At 39.8% G+C, this 17,940-nt stretch overlaps 2 protein-coding genes across 3 annotated transcripts in view; one reads left to right on the top strand and one right to left on the bottom strand.

Annotated features, from left to right (window-relative positions):
• LOC121370716 overlaps positions 1–2,817 on the bottom strand; it is a 49,927-nt gene extending 47,110 nt beyond the window's left edge. Inside the window, exons 1-2 of the mRNA XM_041496129.1 lie at positions 2,733–2,817; positions 816–861 (exon numbers count right to left, since the gene is read on the bottom strand). Coding sequence (XP_041352063.1) covers positions 816–855 — 40 coding nt within the window. The 5' untranslated portion in view covers positions 856–861; positions 2,733–2,817. The remainder of the gene's footprint in view (positions 1–815; positions 862–2,732) is intronic.
• A 3,065-nt stretch (positions 2,818–5,882) lies between these two features.
• LOC121372104 (polypeptide N-acetylgalactosaminyltransferase 3-like) lies at positions 5,883–10,139 on the top strand. 2 transcript variants are annotated; one of them, XM_041498368.1, is made up of 2 exons: positions 5,883–5,898; positions 8,261–10,139. In XM_041498368.1, the coding sequence occupies exon 2, from the start codon at positions 8,436–8,438 to the stop codon at positions 10,119–10,121; it is 1,686 nt and encodes a 561-aa protein (XP_041354302.1). In that variant the 5' UTR covers positions 5,883–5,898; positions 8,261–8,435; the 3' UTR covers positions 10,122–10,139. The 2 variants fall into 2 exon arrangements, with proteins under 2 accessions (XP_041354302.1, XP_041354301.1); XM_041498367.1 differs by lacking the exon at positions 5,883–5,898 and adding an exon at positions 6,464–7,012.
• The last annotated feature ends 7,801 nt before the right edge of the window (positions 10,140–17,940 follow it).

Genomic DNA, 17,940 nt, shown 5'->3' with positions numbered 1-17,940 from the left:
ACGGAGATGAAACCTATAGTCCCCCTTGTTGGACCGGTAGATGACTAAAAGGCCCACTAAACTGCTGCTTGAATGTGTATATGTATCACTCGTACATACATATACAAAGGGGCGTGACATAGCCCAGTGGTAAATGCCCGCCTGATACATGGTTGGTCTAGGATCGATCCCTGTCGGTGGGCCCATTGGGCCATTTCTCGTTCAAGCCAGTTCACCACGACTGGTATATCAAAGGCTGTGATATAAAAATATGCTATCCTGTTTGTGGAATGGTGCATATAAAAAAATATCTTTCTACTAATAGAAAAATGTAGTAGGTTTCCTCTCTAAAACTATATGTCAGAATTACCAAAATTAATAAATTAATGTGCTCTAGTGGTGTCATTAAAAAAAAAAAGAGAGAGTAAACTTTAACTTTACATGTACAAAGTTCATGATGTTTGTACTTTTGTATGCCCTAGTAGCCTACGAGTACAGACTGAGAAGGGTATGAACCGTTGAGTTTGAGTTCTGGTTTGTCCTGTACACAGGGTGCGTACTTGTGTACAAGCTGGCGTAAACTGTACTAAGAGTATGAAATAATGCCAGTACAAGTACAAGATGACTGGCAATCTTACAAATAACTTTTTATTAAATCCGTGGTAATGGATTGATCAGATTTACCAAATGGACAATGTTGTTGTTTCATGTCAGGGTTACTGGACATTTATCACCTGAATTAGTTTCATCTCTAAACGGATTTCTGCTAGCATGCTTACTTATCTCATTAGCAGGTTTTAGAGAAACAGATATTGGAGACAGCAGTAAAATTTCACCTTCACTGTCAGAGACATCTTCCTGTTTCCCATCCAACATATATATCTGAAATGAAAACATGTAATTAAAGCTTTCCACAGCATTTTTAAAATCAGAGTGACATACTAAAGACAGACCCAAATGTACATAACTTGAAACTTATACACTCTGTGTAAATTCTTTTAGCTAAAACGCACTAATGTACATGTAAGTTGTTGTTTTTTCAAACATGTTAAACAGTGGTAGTTAAAAAATAATTAAGTTGTGTTTTTCTGTTAAATTGTGGATCTATGTAGCAATAATTCAATTACATGTACATTTATAGACCAAAGTATCAATAACAAGTGGAATATAAATTATTATTATCCGCATAGTTCAAGATATACAGGGAAATATAACCAGTACGTGTCAAACAATTTTACATCATACAAAGCCCTGTATTACTAAATATGTTTATTTCCCTTAATTTGGTAATGTAAGAAAAACAAAAATGCTACTACAATGAAGGAAAATTAGAAATGAGTTTATGATATTTTATTTTTTTTAAACGTTAACCCTTTACTTTGGAATGATCATCGAACATATGCTACTTTGAGTTAATGATTTCAGAGTGAATAACATTAATTTCAATTGTTATTAGTTGGTTTTTTGTTTGTTTGTTTGGGGGGAGGGGGGATCATAATAGACGAAATGTACCAAAGATATTTTGTGTTTTCAAATGTTTAAAAAAATGTATACCCCTATAGTTTCAGGATGAATTTCACTTGTAGAATGCAAGACATTGCATTTTAGGGCATCTAATTTCCCTCATTTTCAGGAGGAGTGTAACCCCACTTTACCTTAGAAATTCTGGCATCTGGCATTCTCGTAAAGTTCTAAACAGTTATTTTTCGATCCTTTAACATTTTTGGCAATTTACTTCACAGACACCGACATGATACACTATGATTACGAATAAAGGCTTAATTTCTTAAATGCCTTCAAAAAGAGGGGGGGAGGCCTTATTCAAAGACGTGGGCTTACTTCCGGTCAAGAGTAGCCTATGTGGCGACAGCAGGTTTCCTCTAAAAAACAGTGTCAGAATGACCATATGTTTGACGTCCAATAGCCGATGATAAGATAAAACAAATCAATGTGCTCTAGTGGCGTCGTTAAATAAAACAAACTTTTTTACTTCCGGTCAAATACGGTACTCGATATAATAATCACAGGAAACGAAAGTTCGGCTTCGTGAGTTTACCAATATAATACTGTAAACTACCGTTTATGTGATTTTAAGGCCCTGACATGCACGCGCACACACACACGGTCTTGGCCAAGCTTTGAAATGGCGGATGATGCTTGCTGCAGACTACGGAATTGAAGGGATAAAGAGGCTTTTTTGTGTTAAAATATTTTGGTTTCCTGGCGGACGACTGAATTTTAAATTTTACTCGTCTGGGACGAGCGGATTAGTACTTCTGGCCAGCCCTGGAGTACACAGAGCTAAGACTGGGGAAGCCACATTATGCTTTCCCGATACTTATTTAGTAAAATCAATACGACACACATGTAAGCTTGTTTAATGATCTCTATTAATGCTAACATGTATGTATCTGGTTGAACAATATTTTATTGGGCTGTGAGACACTTTCTTTGGAAGGACTTTCCTTTGGCACTGTCACTAACCCTAAGTCTACTATTTATGATATGTAGTTATAATGGTCTGTATACATGACAGTGCCAAAGGAAAGTCCTACCATTTTGTGGAGCGAAATAACTTGGGGTGGGGGGAGACAAACCGGTGGGACAAAATAAGGCTTGGTAACAAAACCGTGATAACGTCAGGCATTCGAACGACGGCACTGTTAGGGGGCAATACGTGTTTAATTGCAGACTTTTATTTTTCACAGTTATATAAACAATTTTATGTGTTCTGACACAAGAAGCATACTTACTTTCACTTTCTCGTTCACTGTCTATAACAATCTTTATTCAAAAATCGAAAAAGAAACAACCACGCCATTTTTAAAAATATGTTCTGTTAGAGTTATTTCCCTTGTGAATTCTGACGTTTGGAATAATTTTTCCTCCTTTGATGCAAAGGAGCACCTGTGTCAGATGGACTTAAATATTATTCCATTACTCTTAATCATAGTTTACACCATTGTGACAGTTAAAATTTGTTTTGTTTAATCATCGGTTATTGGATGTCAAACATTTGGTGATTGTGACTCATAGTCTTAGGCCCATACACCGAGTCTGCAAGTACGCTACTGGATAAAACTATGTGTAATGTATTTCTTAGATTTCGTATTGCTAATCACTTTTTACCAACTGAGACAGGAAGGTGGTCCAATATTTTATATGCAGAGAGAAAATGTATTTATTGTTCTACTGATGACATTGGTGATGGATTTCATTATTTATTTGTTTGTACAAAATTTACTGAAGAAAGATGTAAATATATTCATAAATATTATACCATTAGACCAAATATTCATAAATTTAAGCAGATTTTTAATTGTAAAAAAATTGGCATCTTTAGAAAGCTATGTAAATTTGTAACTATTATTAACAAAACTTTCTGTTCCTCCTAAGACTTCTAGTATGTACAGTATATGAATTATTTGTTTTATTGAAGCCTGTTATCTTGACGCTGATATGTATGTATATATGTGTTCCTCAAATGCCATCAAACGATGGCTTAGAGTGTAATAAAGTTCTGTTCTGTTCTGTCTGGCTCCGTGCTTATAAACCGTAAAGTCTAGACTTTAATAAAGTCCAGACTTTAACGTCATGGCAACGCCATTCAAATAGCATTACGTTAAAGGAGAGGACAATTAAGGCATTTGGCCTGGTATGCATATTCAACGATATATAATGCACATTATTGCTTAATATTAACACGTATAATCGTATAGTTAATTAATAAAACGGTTAAATGTGACGGTTATTATATATGGCCTCAGATTACAGTTATCTTCCCATTTGGTTGTCGAAAATCCGGAAATTTGACCGCGCAAGTAGTCTGCTGTTTGACTGTAATTATTTCATGGCAGACAGCTATGAAGTGGCAACTGTTTGACTGAAGTGACAGGGGATAGCATGTAGTTTGTAAACATGTGTAACTTGTTGACATTGAAGACTTGTTTGTGGTAATTCCGGCCCATGCAAAAGTAGTGCTTTTTGTGTAAAATGGGTGTACTCCGGCCTGGTTTAGAGGGTGTGTCTGTTTAATCCAATATGCTGGGAGAAAGAGCTGGACAACAGGGGTTGTCCTTTTCAAGGTATGTGTCCCCCATGCAGGCAAAGGTACATACAAAACTTAACACGCCTGCTGATATTAATAAAAATGTTATAGCCACTAAGGCTATATAGAAACATATAGCGAAATTAATTGTGGTCTGAGGCCTGATATAACGGGCGCAGCCATTTTGTACCATCTCAGTGAGTACGCCCTCTGGCGAGCTGGTGGTTACGTAATACTTAACGCGTAACGTCAGGAATGAGCCTTAGAACTAGAGAAACACAATCTACCTGGTTTTTGCGGGATAATGAATAGTCATACATTGCAATGTTCTGTAATAATACACATCCCAGTAAGCCATCAATAACTTGTATATCCAGCACTATATATATTATTTTTCAATACAAAATAAAATACCATTGTCAAAGTGGCTACACAACAAGTCGAAACAATTAACAATGTTTTGCCCATGCATTAACCTACGTACTGAAATGTTACACGGAGTGTTTTCTTAGTTAATTGGTCTATGCTGTTAGTTGCTTCTACCTGCGATTCCTGTTTGGCAGGTGTGTATTTGATTGGTAACCAGACGAGCCAATTAATTGACTCTGTCTAGACACAAAAATACATACCGGTATTGTGGAATACTACATGTCGCCCCTAAAATTGTAATGGACATGGTTTATTACTGTAAATAGTTCTGTAAAACTATTGATTAAGTAGACATTTCCATCTAAAACCACAGAACTGACCTATTACGTAGTCCCAAAGAAAAGAAAATTATCACTTGGGTATCGTGGGTTGTCGTTTTTGCTCCAACGTAGCATATCAGTAGGCCTAATAGTGTACATTTTTCCTTTGGATTATTAAACAGAGAAAAATACTATAACCCCATTTTGTTCCGTTAATGCAACTTGAAATATATTTAGTTAAATAGTTTATTATATTATTACGTCATTTATGCTGTTTTACAAGTCAGGTTGATCAAAGAGAAGCGCCTTGTTGAAAATTACTGCTTTTGTTTACACTGTACATACAGGAGATGGTAAGGAGCTGACGTCACTTCGCCCCAAGCTATCCCACCGGACGTCACAAAAACTAAACATAATGGCTGCCCCCAGTTAGCAGGAATAATCATGATTTTTTATTAACTCTAAAATTACGCGTTCTTCATTTGCTAAAGTGTCAGTATGTGTTGGTGGTCCGGGTATGCATCTTTCCAACACATAAGGCTCTTGTTTGAGTTGACCCTACCTTTAAAGGCTGGACTTTATTAAAGTCTAGACTTTAAGTTTCATAAGCACGGGCCCTGAACCCATATTCACAAAAAGGTGTAACTTTACGTCTACGACTAGCACTTACGTCTGCCGTAGATTTACGTTTACGTGCAACAAGCACCTTATTCTCAAAGACGGTCGTAAATGTAAACGTAACTTAGTTGGACGTAAATCTACGATTGCAGCTCTCACCGGAGAAATAAAATAAAAAAACATTAGAAACGATGGCTTCCGGGTAAATGCGCAAATGCTTGAAACGCAATTTTGTTTGTTATCTGCTAACAAAAACACGGTGAACCATGGCATTTTGGTATTGGTGTGGATCCGCGTTTTGGTACAAACTTTAGGACGTTCTTAAAAAGGAAAAGATAACTCAGGAGAAATTGGCCGAGTCGAAAACATCCGTTCGATCACCAACAAAAATGTTAAATCCGTGGGCGTTCGCCATCGCAAACTGCTTCAATTATTGGAAATGCTGCCAGTTTCCGTAAATAATAGTAAATAACGGCGATCGTGCTTGATTTATTATATGTACACACTTACGTGCAGCGTTAGTTGTAACCGGAGGCACTCTTATATTTACGTCCAACTTTACACGTAACTTACGTTTTCTTTGTTTCGTGAATAGCTCTTCAGTCGTAGGCTTACGATGTTTTGTGAATATGGGTCCAGGTGTATATTGACGTCTGTGTCTGTACATAACTCTTAGGGGCCATTCAAATATTACGCAACGCTCGAGTGGGTGGGTGGGTGGGAGTACGTCCAAACGTTATGTCGCATTACGCGGGGGGGGGGGGGGGGTATTTAACAGCGTTATGTCAAAACTTTAAAACATTTGTTATTACTTTTTTTTTTATCATTTTGTGTTTTTCATAAACGCTCTGTCACAGCGACAATGTTTAATGTAGGTAGTTATAGCTAGGCGTATACATCCAATAAAGAAGGATTATAAATCGAGTTGACATGCGTATAGATCTGCGCTTTCCCAACTTGCAAACAGTACGTTAAAATTATATTATACCCATCGCATGGGTTCCAAGCGCTACGTAATATTTTGGGGGTCTATAGTCTAGCGTTACGGAGTGTTACAGGGGAGAGGGAGGTGTCTAATTTTGACAAAAATAAGGTCTGGCAGTGTAAAAATATAGCGCATGTTCTATGACGTCTTTTGCCAGATCTGTAGTTGACGCCAGCACAGATGCGGTGTGTTTTATCATATTCGATTCAGTGCGTTTCATACTCGCCAGACCCAGACCCAGATCCAGTATGTTTTTGGGCCTTAGAGAGAAATTCCGCAACATTTTATCCAATTGCAGGGGTTCTTTTATATGAACCACACCATTGCCATTCATATACCAGTCGTGGTGCATTGGTTGGAAAGAAAGAGCCCAATGGGCCCACTAACGTGGATCGATCCCAGACTGACCGCACATCAGGAAAGCGCTTTACTTTACGTCCCATCCATGCACCACTGTGAAATACATTACGATGATGTTGCCACCTTTGTACCACGGTTCACAGTGGGGAATAGTACACGCAGAGGAGGGACAGAGACGGGAATGGCAAGCGTATCTCATATATTATACTATTTCTCATTTATAAACAGTGCAGTGTCACCAACGGCCTTTGATGTACAAGAGCGGAAAGACCCCGATCGAGTCTACTGTGGGGGATCGACCCCACACACACACACACTGCCACCACCACCAAGGTAAAGCGAGCGTTCTACCACTTAACGTTCCGCCGCGACTAAATTTTAGGGGTTTACGTGCACATCCAGAGAAAGCTGTTGCATCGCACGCCTGTCCTGGTTGCAGGTGCCGACCATGGCAGGCTCCTCTGTCCAGGATAGGAAAGGGTTGGGGTGGGTGGGAGAGGGGACCGCTCGTACTGGCAGGTGCAAGAGAACGCCAGCAGCCCGACCGGGGTCGGTAACGGGCGCGGGGTGGTTTTGGTGCTATGGTAATTTCGAAAAAAAGTTAGAGTTTGTTTTGTTTAATGACACCACTAGAGCACATTGATTTATGAATCATCGGCTATTGGATGTCAAACGTGGTAATTTCGACATTTAGTCTCAGAGAGGAAACCCGCTATATTTTTGTATTAGTAGCATGGTTTTTTTTTTTTTTATCTACTATCCCACAGACAGGATAGCACATATCACGGCCTTTGATATATCAATCGTGGTGCATAGGCTGGAACGAGAAATAGCCCAATCGACGGGAATCGATCCCAGTCAGACCGCGCACCAGGCAATCGTTTTACAACAAGACTACGCCCCGCTTACCCTCCTCCTTCATCATCTGGTGTTATATAGGCTAATTATGAAAGGTTCTATTTTATGGAAAGTCAAATGGTCATAATACAAATCAATGAATTAACACTGGTAAACGCGGCATTTAAAATCGGAGGGGGCGATGTGTAGCTCAGTGCTAGAACGCTTGCCTATCTCGTGCGTGTGTGTGTGTGTGTGTGTGTGTGTGTGGGCGTCTCTCTGTGTGTGTGTCTAGGCGCGTGTGTGTGTGTGTGTGTGTGTGTGTGTGTGTGTGTGTGTCTGGGCGTCTCTCTCTCTGTGAAATGCGATGAGTATATAAGCGCCTAGGGTAGTGTTGTTGAACAAAAAATTAAATGTAAAAATCTGCTGTCAGCGCAGAATAGCGGGGCGGGACGTAGCCCAGTGGTACAGCGCTCGCTCGATGCGCGGTCGGTCTGGGATCGATCCCCGTCGGTGGGTCCATTGGGCTATTTATCGTTCCAGCCAGTGTATTACCCTGTATGTGGAATGATGAATATAAAAGATCCCTTGCTGCTAATCGAAAAGAGTAGCCTATGAAGTGGCGACAGCGGGTTTCCTCTCTCAATATCTGTGTGGTCCTTAACCATATGTCTGACGCCATATAACTGTAAATACAATGTGTAGAGTGCGTCGTTAAATAAAACATTTCTTTCTTTTCTTCAGCGCAGAATAGCGCTGCTCAGCCATCCACATCACTGTTGACAGAAAGGCACTATTTGGGGACTTCTCACGCAGCGCTGAGCTTGTACAACGCGACTTTGTACACGCACGTGCATGTTCATAATGCCTCACTGTGAGCGGTCATTCGTAGTCACTGGTGTGCAGCGATCGAATAAACATGGGTCAAATAAGAAATATTCGCCACAAATGGATAATTGTTTTGGTATTATTGGTGATTGGTGTCTACATTTTTGTGTTGGTAAACGACTTACAGTCTGTTCGGAAAATCGTGGTCAGCAGATTTGAAAGTACCATGGTTGATAAAACGTTTCCCAAAACGATCACTTATACGTCGGGAAGAGAAGATGAAAACCAGCAGGCGGCAAACTTCCCTACCGACGAACATCTAGAATTTGAGAGATTCTTCATCAATGTGTCGAGGTCGCATAGCCTTTCACTGCACAGGGTCATTCCAGACACGAGGCCGTACGAGTGCAGGAAAATAAATATAACATCGTCTGCTTTACCAACTGTTTCGGTGGTGATCCCAATGCACGACGAGCCTTGGTCGACACTTCTTCGTACAGTTCACAGCGTGCTGTCGCGAAGCCCACCAGGACTCCTCCACGAGATCATAGTCATTGATGATACGAGTTCCTTGGAATTTCTCAAATCGCCGCTGGAGAATTATTTACAAAAGTTTAAAAAGGTGAAAATTATTAGATCTGCTGAGCGTCTTGGGACGATGAAGTCGCGTGTTTTGGGTGCAGAGAGAGCAGAGGGACAGGTGTTGGTTTATCTCGACTCGCACACTGAAGTAAACGAGGGATGGCTCGAACCCATCGCCTGGGAGATCTACAAAGACGCTAGAACTGTTGTGCAACCAGCCATTGACATCATCGACCCCATAACGTTCGACTACCGAAAGTACATGGAGAATATGCGCGGGGAATTCGAATGGACTCTAGGATACACTTTCTCCCCAATCCCACAAGATGAGCTCCTTAAACGAAACCCGTCTGACCCTATTGCCACGCCAGCCATTATTGGATGCTGTTTTGCAGTGGATAAAACATATTTCTTAGATATTGGGGGCCTTGATGTGGACATGAAGACGTGGGGCGCTGAGGATGTGGAACTTTCTCTCAGAGTTTGGATGTGTGGCGGAAAAATGAAAATTTTGGAATGTTCGCGAGTTGGACATATATTCAAAACTGGACATCCATTTAAAATGACCTACGATGATTTATTATACAATGAAAAACGCATTGCTGACTTGTGGTTGGGCGAATATAAAAAGTTTTTCTATGCTGTCCACCAGAGACGCGTGTCTCCCAATGGAGACGCCGGGGACTACTCACGAATAAGGGCAATACAACAAAAGCTCCAATGCAATGACTTTTCGTGGTACATCCGGAACGTATTCCCGGAACTTGAAACCTTTCCAAACACTACAGTAAAATTTGGGAAGATGAAAAATAAGGCGAGTTCACTGTGTGTTGGCGTCGCCGATAAACCGGCGTCGAGCCCTTTTGAAATGGTAGACTGCTGGGGTCGTGCAGCACTCAGCATAGCTGTATCAAGTGAAGGTAAAATGACCGTGAAAGATGAATGTGTGTCTGTAAGAAATATGTATCTAGTGTTGGATGTTTGCACGGAGAAGGATGTGAATCAACAGTGGAGTATCAATGAAAAACAGCAGGTCGTGTGGTTTGATGTCAACCACTGTGTGATGCATGTCAGTGACCCAGACCCTTCCACGGGCTACCGCCAGACAGCCATGATAATGCCGTGCACGCAGAAAAACGAACTTGAACCATTTACCGCGTGGACATTCACCTACGATATAGACTTTATACAATAAAGTTGTGTAAATTTGGAATCTGGTTTTAATTTTTTTTTTAAATTGTAATTTTTTCAAAATGCATTTCCTGTCATTTAAATATGGTTTTCCTCAATTTGCGACATACCGGTATGTGGAATATTTGAAATTGAAACATAATTTCTACTTACTTAGCTCAGTGGTCGATCTAGGATCGATTTCCATCGGTGAGCCCATTGGGTGTGGTATGTGCAATCCTGTCTGTGGGATGCTGCATGTAAAAGATCCCTAGTTACTGATGGAACAAATATGGTGGGTTTCCTCTTTAATGCTTGACAATCACCTACCGATTAACGGCGACTCGACAGTCGCATCGGCGTTACGTTAATCGGTAGGGTAAAAGGCGCGATATTCGCGTCTAATCTCTAGTTCTCCCCCCCCCCCCCCCCCCCCCCGAGATCTGATTGCAGCGAATCGCAACGCTCCTTATAGATTCCCTTGTTATTGTAAACAAAGATGGCAGCGTCAGCGTCCGGCGGTTAAGGTCTCACTACACAGATGTCATCTGCCATTGAAACCCATGTTAAACTGCCCAACTTCAAGCGAAGATTGCCCATAGCACGGGTTCTCGTTGGCACTAACAACATACACCATTGCGAACATACATTATATAAGCATTTATATTCATTCCAAAATTGTGAACATTTCCGTCTCAGTTTTTTGCTATATGACCGCATCTGGCTGTAGTACCCGTCCGAACAGGTGGTTCATTAACCGATTCACTCCGGCTGTCACTTGCACTCTATACCCATGTCCCAAAAGGTCGATGCACAATATTACAAAATAACATGGGCAAAATACAGCCAGAAGGCTTACCATTAAACATACATATTGTTTTAATTCTTTACCATTTCCTAGAAGTGAATATGTGAACCATAACATGTGCCACAATTAGGAACTATAGTGGACCGTCATCAATCAACTCTCACCCGGAAGTGATCTGTGTAGTGAGACCTTAAAGTCTATTGACCGATTTTGTCAAACTTGGTTTGAAGTCAGTTTGATAATTTGGGTCATTTACACCATGGAAAGCTATACTAGAGGCGTGTAACTTATGAACTCTAAACAATACACCAAAAGATAGATGCACCACACCATCCAATAAAACTTCATATCACATTGTTACTCCTTGGTCATCCACACAATAGATGGCCATCAAACAAGCAGCCACTATATGGTAATGTATGACCTTGTTGGTAGTTCTGATATGGGGAACAAACAAAGAAGCTAATTATCTAGTTAGTTCATTAAAAATATTAGTTTCCATCAATTGTTGCTATGGGCAACAATTGTTTCATAATGAAGTGTTGAAATCCTGTTTTCTTCTGTATATTTCAGCATGAAGATCCACATATTATTAATGGCAGATACAAATTCTACTTTCATAGTAGAATACTATGTTATATATTCACAATACCATCAAAACTGTTTGTCACTATGACTGTACATTCGAAAAAATTCATTATGCACAAAATCACAGAAATTAGGGTGAATTTGGATATTGACCTTGTGACCTTGAATTTTGACCTTTTTCAATGAGAAACTCAGTGTTAGACACTCATATCAATTTATTTATTACATGTAAGAACACTAGAATATACATTTTGACACACACACCCCTAAAAAATAAAAAGAAAAGAAAAAGAAAAATAATAAAAATAAATAAAATTGACATGTTTGCTATATTTACCCAAATAGGGCCCCCATACGCTTGGCTCAAATCCACATCGATGTAATTACCTTTTATAAAGATGCTACACTAGTACATTTTCATTTTGGCTTGCTAAACTTATATATTTTGGGATAAACAGTAATTTCATGTTTTACATTATGGTCTCACTACACAGATGTCATCTGCCATTGAAACCCATGTTAAACTGCCCAACTTCAAGCGAAGATTGCCCATAGCACGGGTTCTCGTTGGTACTAACAACATACACCATTGCGAACATACATTATATAAGCATTTATATTCATTCCAAAATTGTGAACATTTCCGTCTCAATTTTTTGCTATATGACCGCATCTGGCTGTAGTACCCGTCCGAACAGGTGGTTCATTAACCGATTCACTCCGGCTGTCACTTGCACTCTATACCCATGTCCCAAAAGGTCGATGCACAATATTACAAAATAACATGGGCAAACTACAGCCAGAAGGCTTACCATTAAACATACATATTGTTTTAATTCTTCACCATTTCCTAGAAGTGAATATGTGAACCATAACATGTGCCACAATTAGGAACTATAGTGGACCGTCATCAATCAACTCTCACCCGGAAGTGATCTGTGTAGTGAGACCTAATTTTTGATATTGCTTTCAAGATTGTCACATGTTACCGATGCTGTGACTGGTCAGCGATGTTATCGTGTAAGGGACATAATCGGTCTTACAAATTTTCTTCCAATAGAGGGCGCTAGTAGTGGATATCAGTAATCTTGACTACATGTATCAAGGCTGAATACGAGGAACGAATATTAGCCTTGATTTATGAAGATGATTATGAGTATGCATTTTAAAGCGCTTAAGGCGAACGTTGGCATATATAGGACCATATATCATTTCAGTGCTTGTAATCAGTAATAGGATCCATACTCCCACTGACTTTGCACAAATATTCATGTGTGGAAGTAGAGTCGAGAGGACCAATCTGGGCCAATTGTCAACTACCGTACTTAGAACAAGAAAAGGAAGGGGTGTTTTTTTTAACATTTTTAAATATACAGCTATAACATGATTATTAAGTGAAAATGCACCCTATACGTTAGATGGGTGACGATCTAGGCACACATGTATTCGACTACAGTGGCCCCGGTGGTGTAGTGCTTAAGCCATCTAACTTTAAGCTGGGAGGCATTGGGTTCGTATCCCGGTACCGGCTTCCACCCAGAACGAGAAACGACTAAATGGTTAGTTGTAAGGCCACTAAACCGACTTCCTTAATTCATACTTAACCACTAACCCACTGAGTTAGACAGACAACCCATACAATTAAGAACGATAATAAGTATACATGAAATGAACGTACTCGTCCGAGCGCATAGTAGTACATGTATGTTAAACCTCATTTCCATGATCGAACCCGAGGACTGAATTTCGTCCGAACGGTGCAAGTTAGGCAAGTGTGTGTGTGTGTGTGTGTGTGCGCGCGCTCTCCTACCCGAGGATGAAAATATGTTTTTTGTTCTACTCTATATTGATAAATAAAAAATAAATAGCTTATCGCCCCCTCCCCCCCCCCCCCCCCACACACGCACACACGACTGTGCCCTCTCACCTGGGGTTTGTGCTCCCCACTCCAGATATCGTTCCTTCGGGCCTGCAATGGAAACAAGAGGAATAAAGAGTACGTGAATATTTTCAGAGAAGAGGGTTCCCTGACCCACTCGCCTTTGATCCGCTTCTCAGCGTGTATGAGTGTAACGGGTTACGTCTTCTATTGTGGGCGGGACGTAGTCTAGTAAAGCGCTTTCCTGGTCCGCAGGTGATTTCGGATCGATCCCCGTTGGTGGTCCAATGGGCTGTTTCTCGTTCTAGCCAGTGCACCACGACTGGTATATCAAAAACTGTGAATAGTTTGTGCTATCCTGTCTGTGCATATAAATGATGGTGCATATAAAAGATCCCTTGCTACTAATGGGAAAATATAGCGAGTTTCTCCTCTCTAAGACTATGTGTTAAAATTACCAAATGTTTGAACATCCACAATAGCCGATGATTAATAAATTAATGTGCTTTAGTGATGTCATTAAACAAAACAAACTTTATATTTTTAATAATACACAAAGTTCATGTTAATATATTAATGTAAATAAAGATCTACATATTGTAAAGTGTGGATTCCAATCAAAAGATATACCAAAGATATATATAATAACTAAACAGGGGCGGATCTAGGAGTTTGTAACGTGTGAGTTGTCACACAAGTCTAAAAAGTGCAAATGAGCCGATACCCAAAGGGGACGAGATTTGTAGACCTGTGGGTTCGGGAGCATGCTTCCTGAAAATGTTTTAAAAGAAAGATATATGCCCTGAGACCGTTTTTAGGGACATTTAGTGCTGTACATGGTAGATGGTCAATATATCTTTAAAAAGTCATTAGAAGGGCACTTCAAACGGGCGGGGGTCACACGGGTCTCCTGTAGATCAATGGACTAATATAAAGACACGCGAGGGTTTTTTTAATGAAGATTTCAGGCAGCGATCCTTTTGACTGGGACGTGATCAGTAATAATGAACATTTTCAAAAGCATGCTGGTCATTATAAAATAAAGGCCTAGATTACTATAACATAGATGTTGATAAAAGACACCTAATATAATGCGTCTAAGGTGTTCACTTGCAATTTGCGCTGTGCCTATAGTATTAAATGGAATACGTTGCGTAAAAAGGTTTAATTAGTATGCCATGGCATTTAATGTGTGGTTATTTTAATTTTTATATATGCCCACTATAGAACCAATTAGCAAATTCTGAGTGGACGTCGCGGGAATGTATCATTGTAGCACAGCCCCCATGAGTCACTGTGTATTATCTTCTGCAATATTGTCCCATCTACCTGGGTCAGATGAACCCCTGATTGAGAGACTATTCACCTCAGGAAAAACCTGAGCTGAACAGCAATATTTGTCCGAGCTTCTGGGGGTCCCAGTTTCAGCATTTGAAGGAGGTTGAAAGGAAGAGAAGTACAACAACAATCTAAATGACAAAACCATTATACGCTATCAAGACCATATCTCTGCACAATGCAGAGTCGAATAGGCATTTGGCAAAATAATTGATTTCACGAATAGGACAGCCACTCTCGAGGAGAACTTCTTGTGGGCCCCGTTCCACGAAGCAATCTTAGCGCCAAGATCACCTGAAATGCATAACTACCTTCGTGGAATGTGGCCCTGGACAAAACATCCTTCCTGCACCGCCACAAAGAGGCTAGGACTACCATCCTCAAACTACTTTACTAAATCAGAACAGGTACTGGACAGATCTCGTTGGATGTAGCTGTGATGGCATGCGCTTATGAATCACTGTAAAAAGAGACACTGCAATTATAGCCGGACATGCAAACACAAAATTCCTTTGTATATATCCAGTGCGAGGTATTGCTAATTCCTCTTTTTCCTGGTTTCTAGCCAAGACACAGAGAGGCTATAGTTTTGACCACGCCATCTACAACGCGACTACCGTTACCGTGACCATATTGTGGCAACGTTTATCCCCATTCAAGCTCTTTGACTGCATGTCGTTATATGGTGGTAAATATGTGAATTACAGTTACCGTTGAGTCAAAATACAGTACTGTTATACAAGAAACAGATGCACAATTTTCTTTTCACTGAATAAAGCAAAACTGTTCAAATGTTGTCATGTTGATGTTTGTTACCACTGGATTCTATAAAAACAAAATACACCAAAACAAAAGGAGACCTCATTTACACCCTCCCCATTATCCCGAAATGGCCACACTTTTATCATTAGATGTATGTAGGCTAATTAAGCTGTTTAGTCTGATCATTTTAACATCTTGTACGTGAAGATTGACCAAGAAATAAGAGTTTTATTATTCATTTTAGATTATTAAGGAACTCAAAATGGCCGCGATATTAAAATTTTGATGTCATTATGACGCCTTGTCAAAAATTCAAGACTGGCACCAACATTTTTCTTCATCTGTGAGGTATAATATACTGATTTATGATGGTCGTTTGCTTTCTTCAAACAATTTCCACAAGGATCAGAAGGCAGTAGACTATATGCCAGTAAAACAGACTAGGATAGATATAGTACCAAATAGGTCAGGGTTAGGTCATGGGAAAAGGTAGGAGAAGGCAACATTAACTGAGCCAGTCCCTGATAGGTAGGCCGGGACCAGCCTAAATAGGTCAGGGTTATACTATAGGAGGAAGTGGGACAAATCAACTTTAAACAGGCCAGAGGCAGTCCATGAGGCAGAAGTAGATCGTGTGGCTATATAGATCTCTTTATCAGTTTTGGCATTGGAAAATAAACAGTTTCGGTATTTATTAATCATTCGCCAATAGATGTTAAACGTTCGGTAATTCTGACATAACAGTCAGAAACCTGCTACAATTTTCATTAGCAGCAAGGAACCTTTTATATGCACTTTCCCACAAAAGGTACAGCGCGGGGAAACAAAACAAATATTTTTCACATGGTCATACGTGGCTCCGTCAGGCTCCGTATTCATAAACGTACTTAAGTCAATGTATGATACCTAAATACATACTTAAAGTACATAAATAAGTATCATACATTGACTTAAGTACGTTTATGAATACGGAGCCAGGGCCCGGTAACATAAAGCACTCGTAACACTTACGTCAGGCGTAAACCATACATAATGTGTGGCCCTGGACTCTATATAAAAGTGTACACCGGCCGCGGTGGCGTAGTGGTTAGGCCATCGGTCTACAGGCTGGTAGGTACTGGGTTCGGATCCCAGTCGAGGCATGGGATTTTTAATCCAGATACCGACTTCAAACCCTGAGTGAGTGCTCCGCAAGGCTCAATGGGTAGGTGTAAACCACTTGCACCGACCAGTGATCCATAAATGGTTCAACAAAGGCCATGGTTTGTGCTATCCTGCCTGTGGGAAGTGCAAATAAAAGATCCCTTGCTGCTAATCGGAAAGAGTAGCCCATGTAGTGGCGACAGCGGGTTTCCTCTCAAAATATGTGTGGTCGTTAACCATATGTCTGACGCCATATAACCGTAAATAAAATGTGTTGAGTGCGTCATTAAATAAAACATTTCTTTCTATATAAAAGTGAGATGTTCATTCTTATTTTATAGATTGTTTAAATACCAATGAATGTAATATAGTTATGGGTACAAAGTTAAAGTTTGCTTTGTTTAAAGGAAACATGTCACGTAAACCATATTTGGCACCAACCATGTACAAGTAATTATAAATTGAATCACCTAAAAAAAAAAATTATACAAAATTAATTACTTAAAATATCTCCATAAAAGAACCCCAGATACGAGCTCTTAGCGGAAATTGCCGATCTTTAATGAGCAGGGCAATCACGAGGTCCGTGACGTCAGAGACGCGTCGCTTGATCTGAAGCCTTACACTTAAAAGCATTAGTCCGTACCACTCATAAAGAATCTAAGACTTAAACAGCTTACCAAAACAATGAGTGTTCGTTCGCAAAACGTTTTGCCGTATCAATATGAGCTGTTAGTAAATGAAGAAAGACACACATTTACTTACAACAGTGATGCTGAAGAAAAAAACGGATAGCGAGTCGGAGGGTGGAGAAACTGATGGTGCCAGACCAGACCGGTCGACCAATTTACAGCCCGGAGCCCGAAAGTAACCCGGAGACAAAACCAAAACTCGATGCTAATGCCGAGGTGTATACTGTTCATATTTAGCATAAAGATACACCTCGATATGATGTATTTAAATATGTAAAAAATATAAATGTAGGACAAAAAATTTTGGGTTTTTTTTTTTTTAGAAAATATCGCATTTTTTATGTTCGGGCTGTACATAATGAAATCTGTATGCACAGTGTAAACAAACGCTTTAATTTACGACAAGGCGCTTCACTTTCATTAACCTGGCTTGTAAAACAACATAAATGACTTGAGAGTATAATCAACTTTTAAACTAAATATATTTCTATTTGCATCAATAGAACGAAATGGGGTTATAGTATTTTTCTCTCATAAAAAAAGTAGCATATTATTAGGCCTATTGGTAGGGTGCGTTAGAGTAAAAACGACCACTCACGATACCCAATTGATAATTTTCTTTTCTTTGGTACTA

Source organism: Gigantopelta aegis, chromosome 4 (assembly GCF_016097555.1).
Source record: "Gigantopelta aegis isolate Gae_Host chromosome 4, Gae_host_genome, whole genome shotgun sequence".
NCBI classification, from domain to species: Eukaryota; Metazoa; Mollusca; class Gastropoda; order Neomphalida; family Peltospiridae; genus Gigantopelta; species Gigantopelta aegis.
Note: the sequence above shows the minus strand (reverse complement) of the source record. Positions and strands in the feature narration are given on the sequence as shown.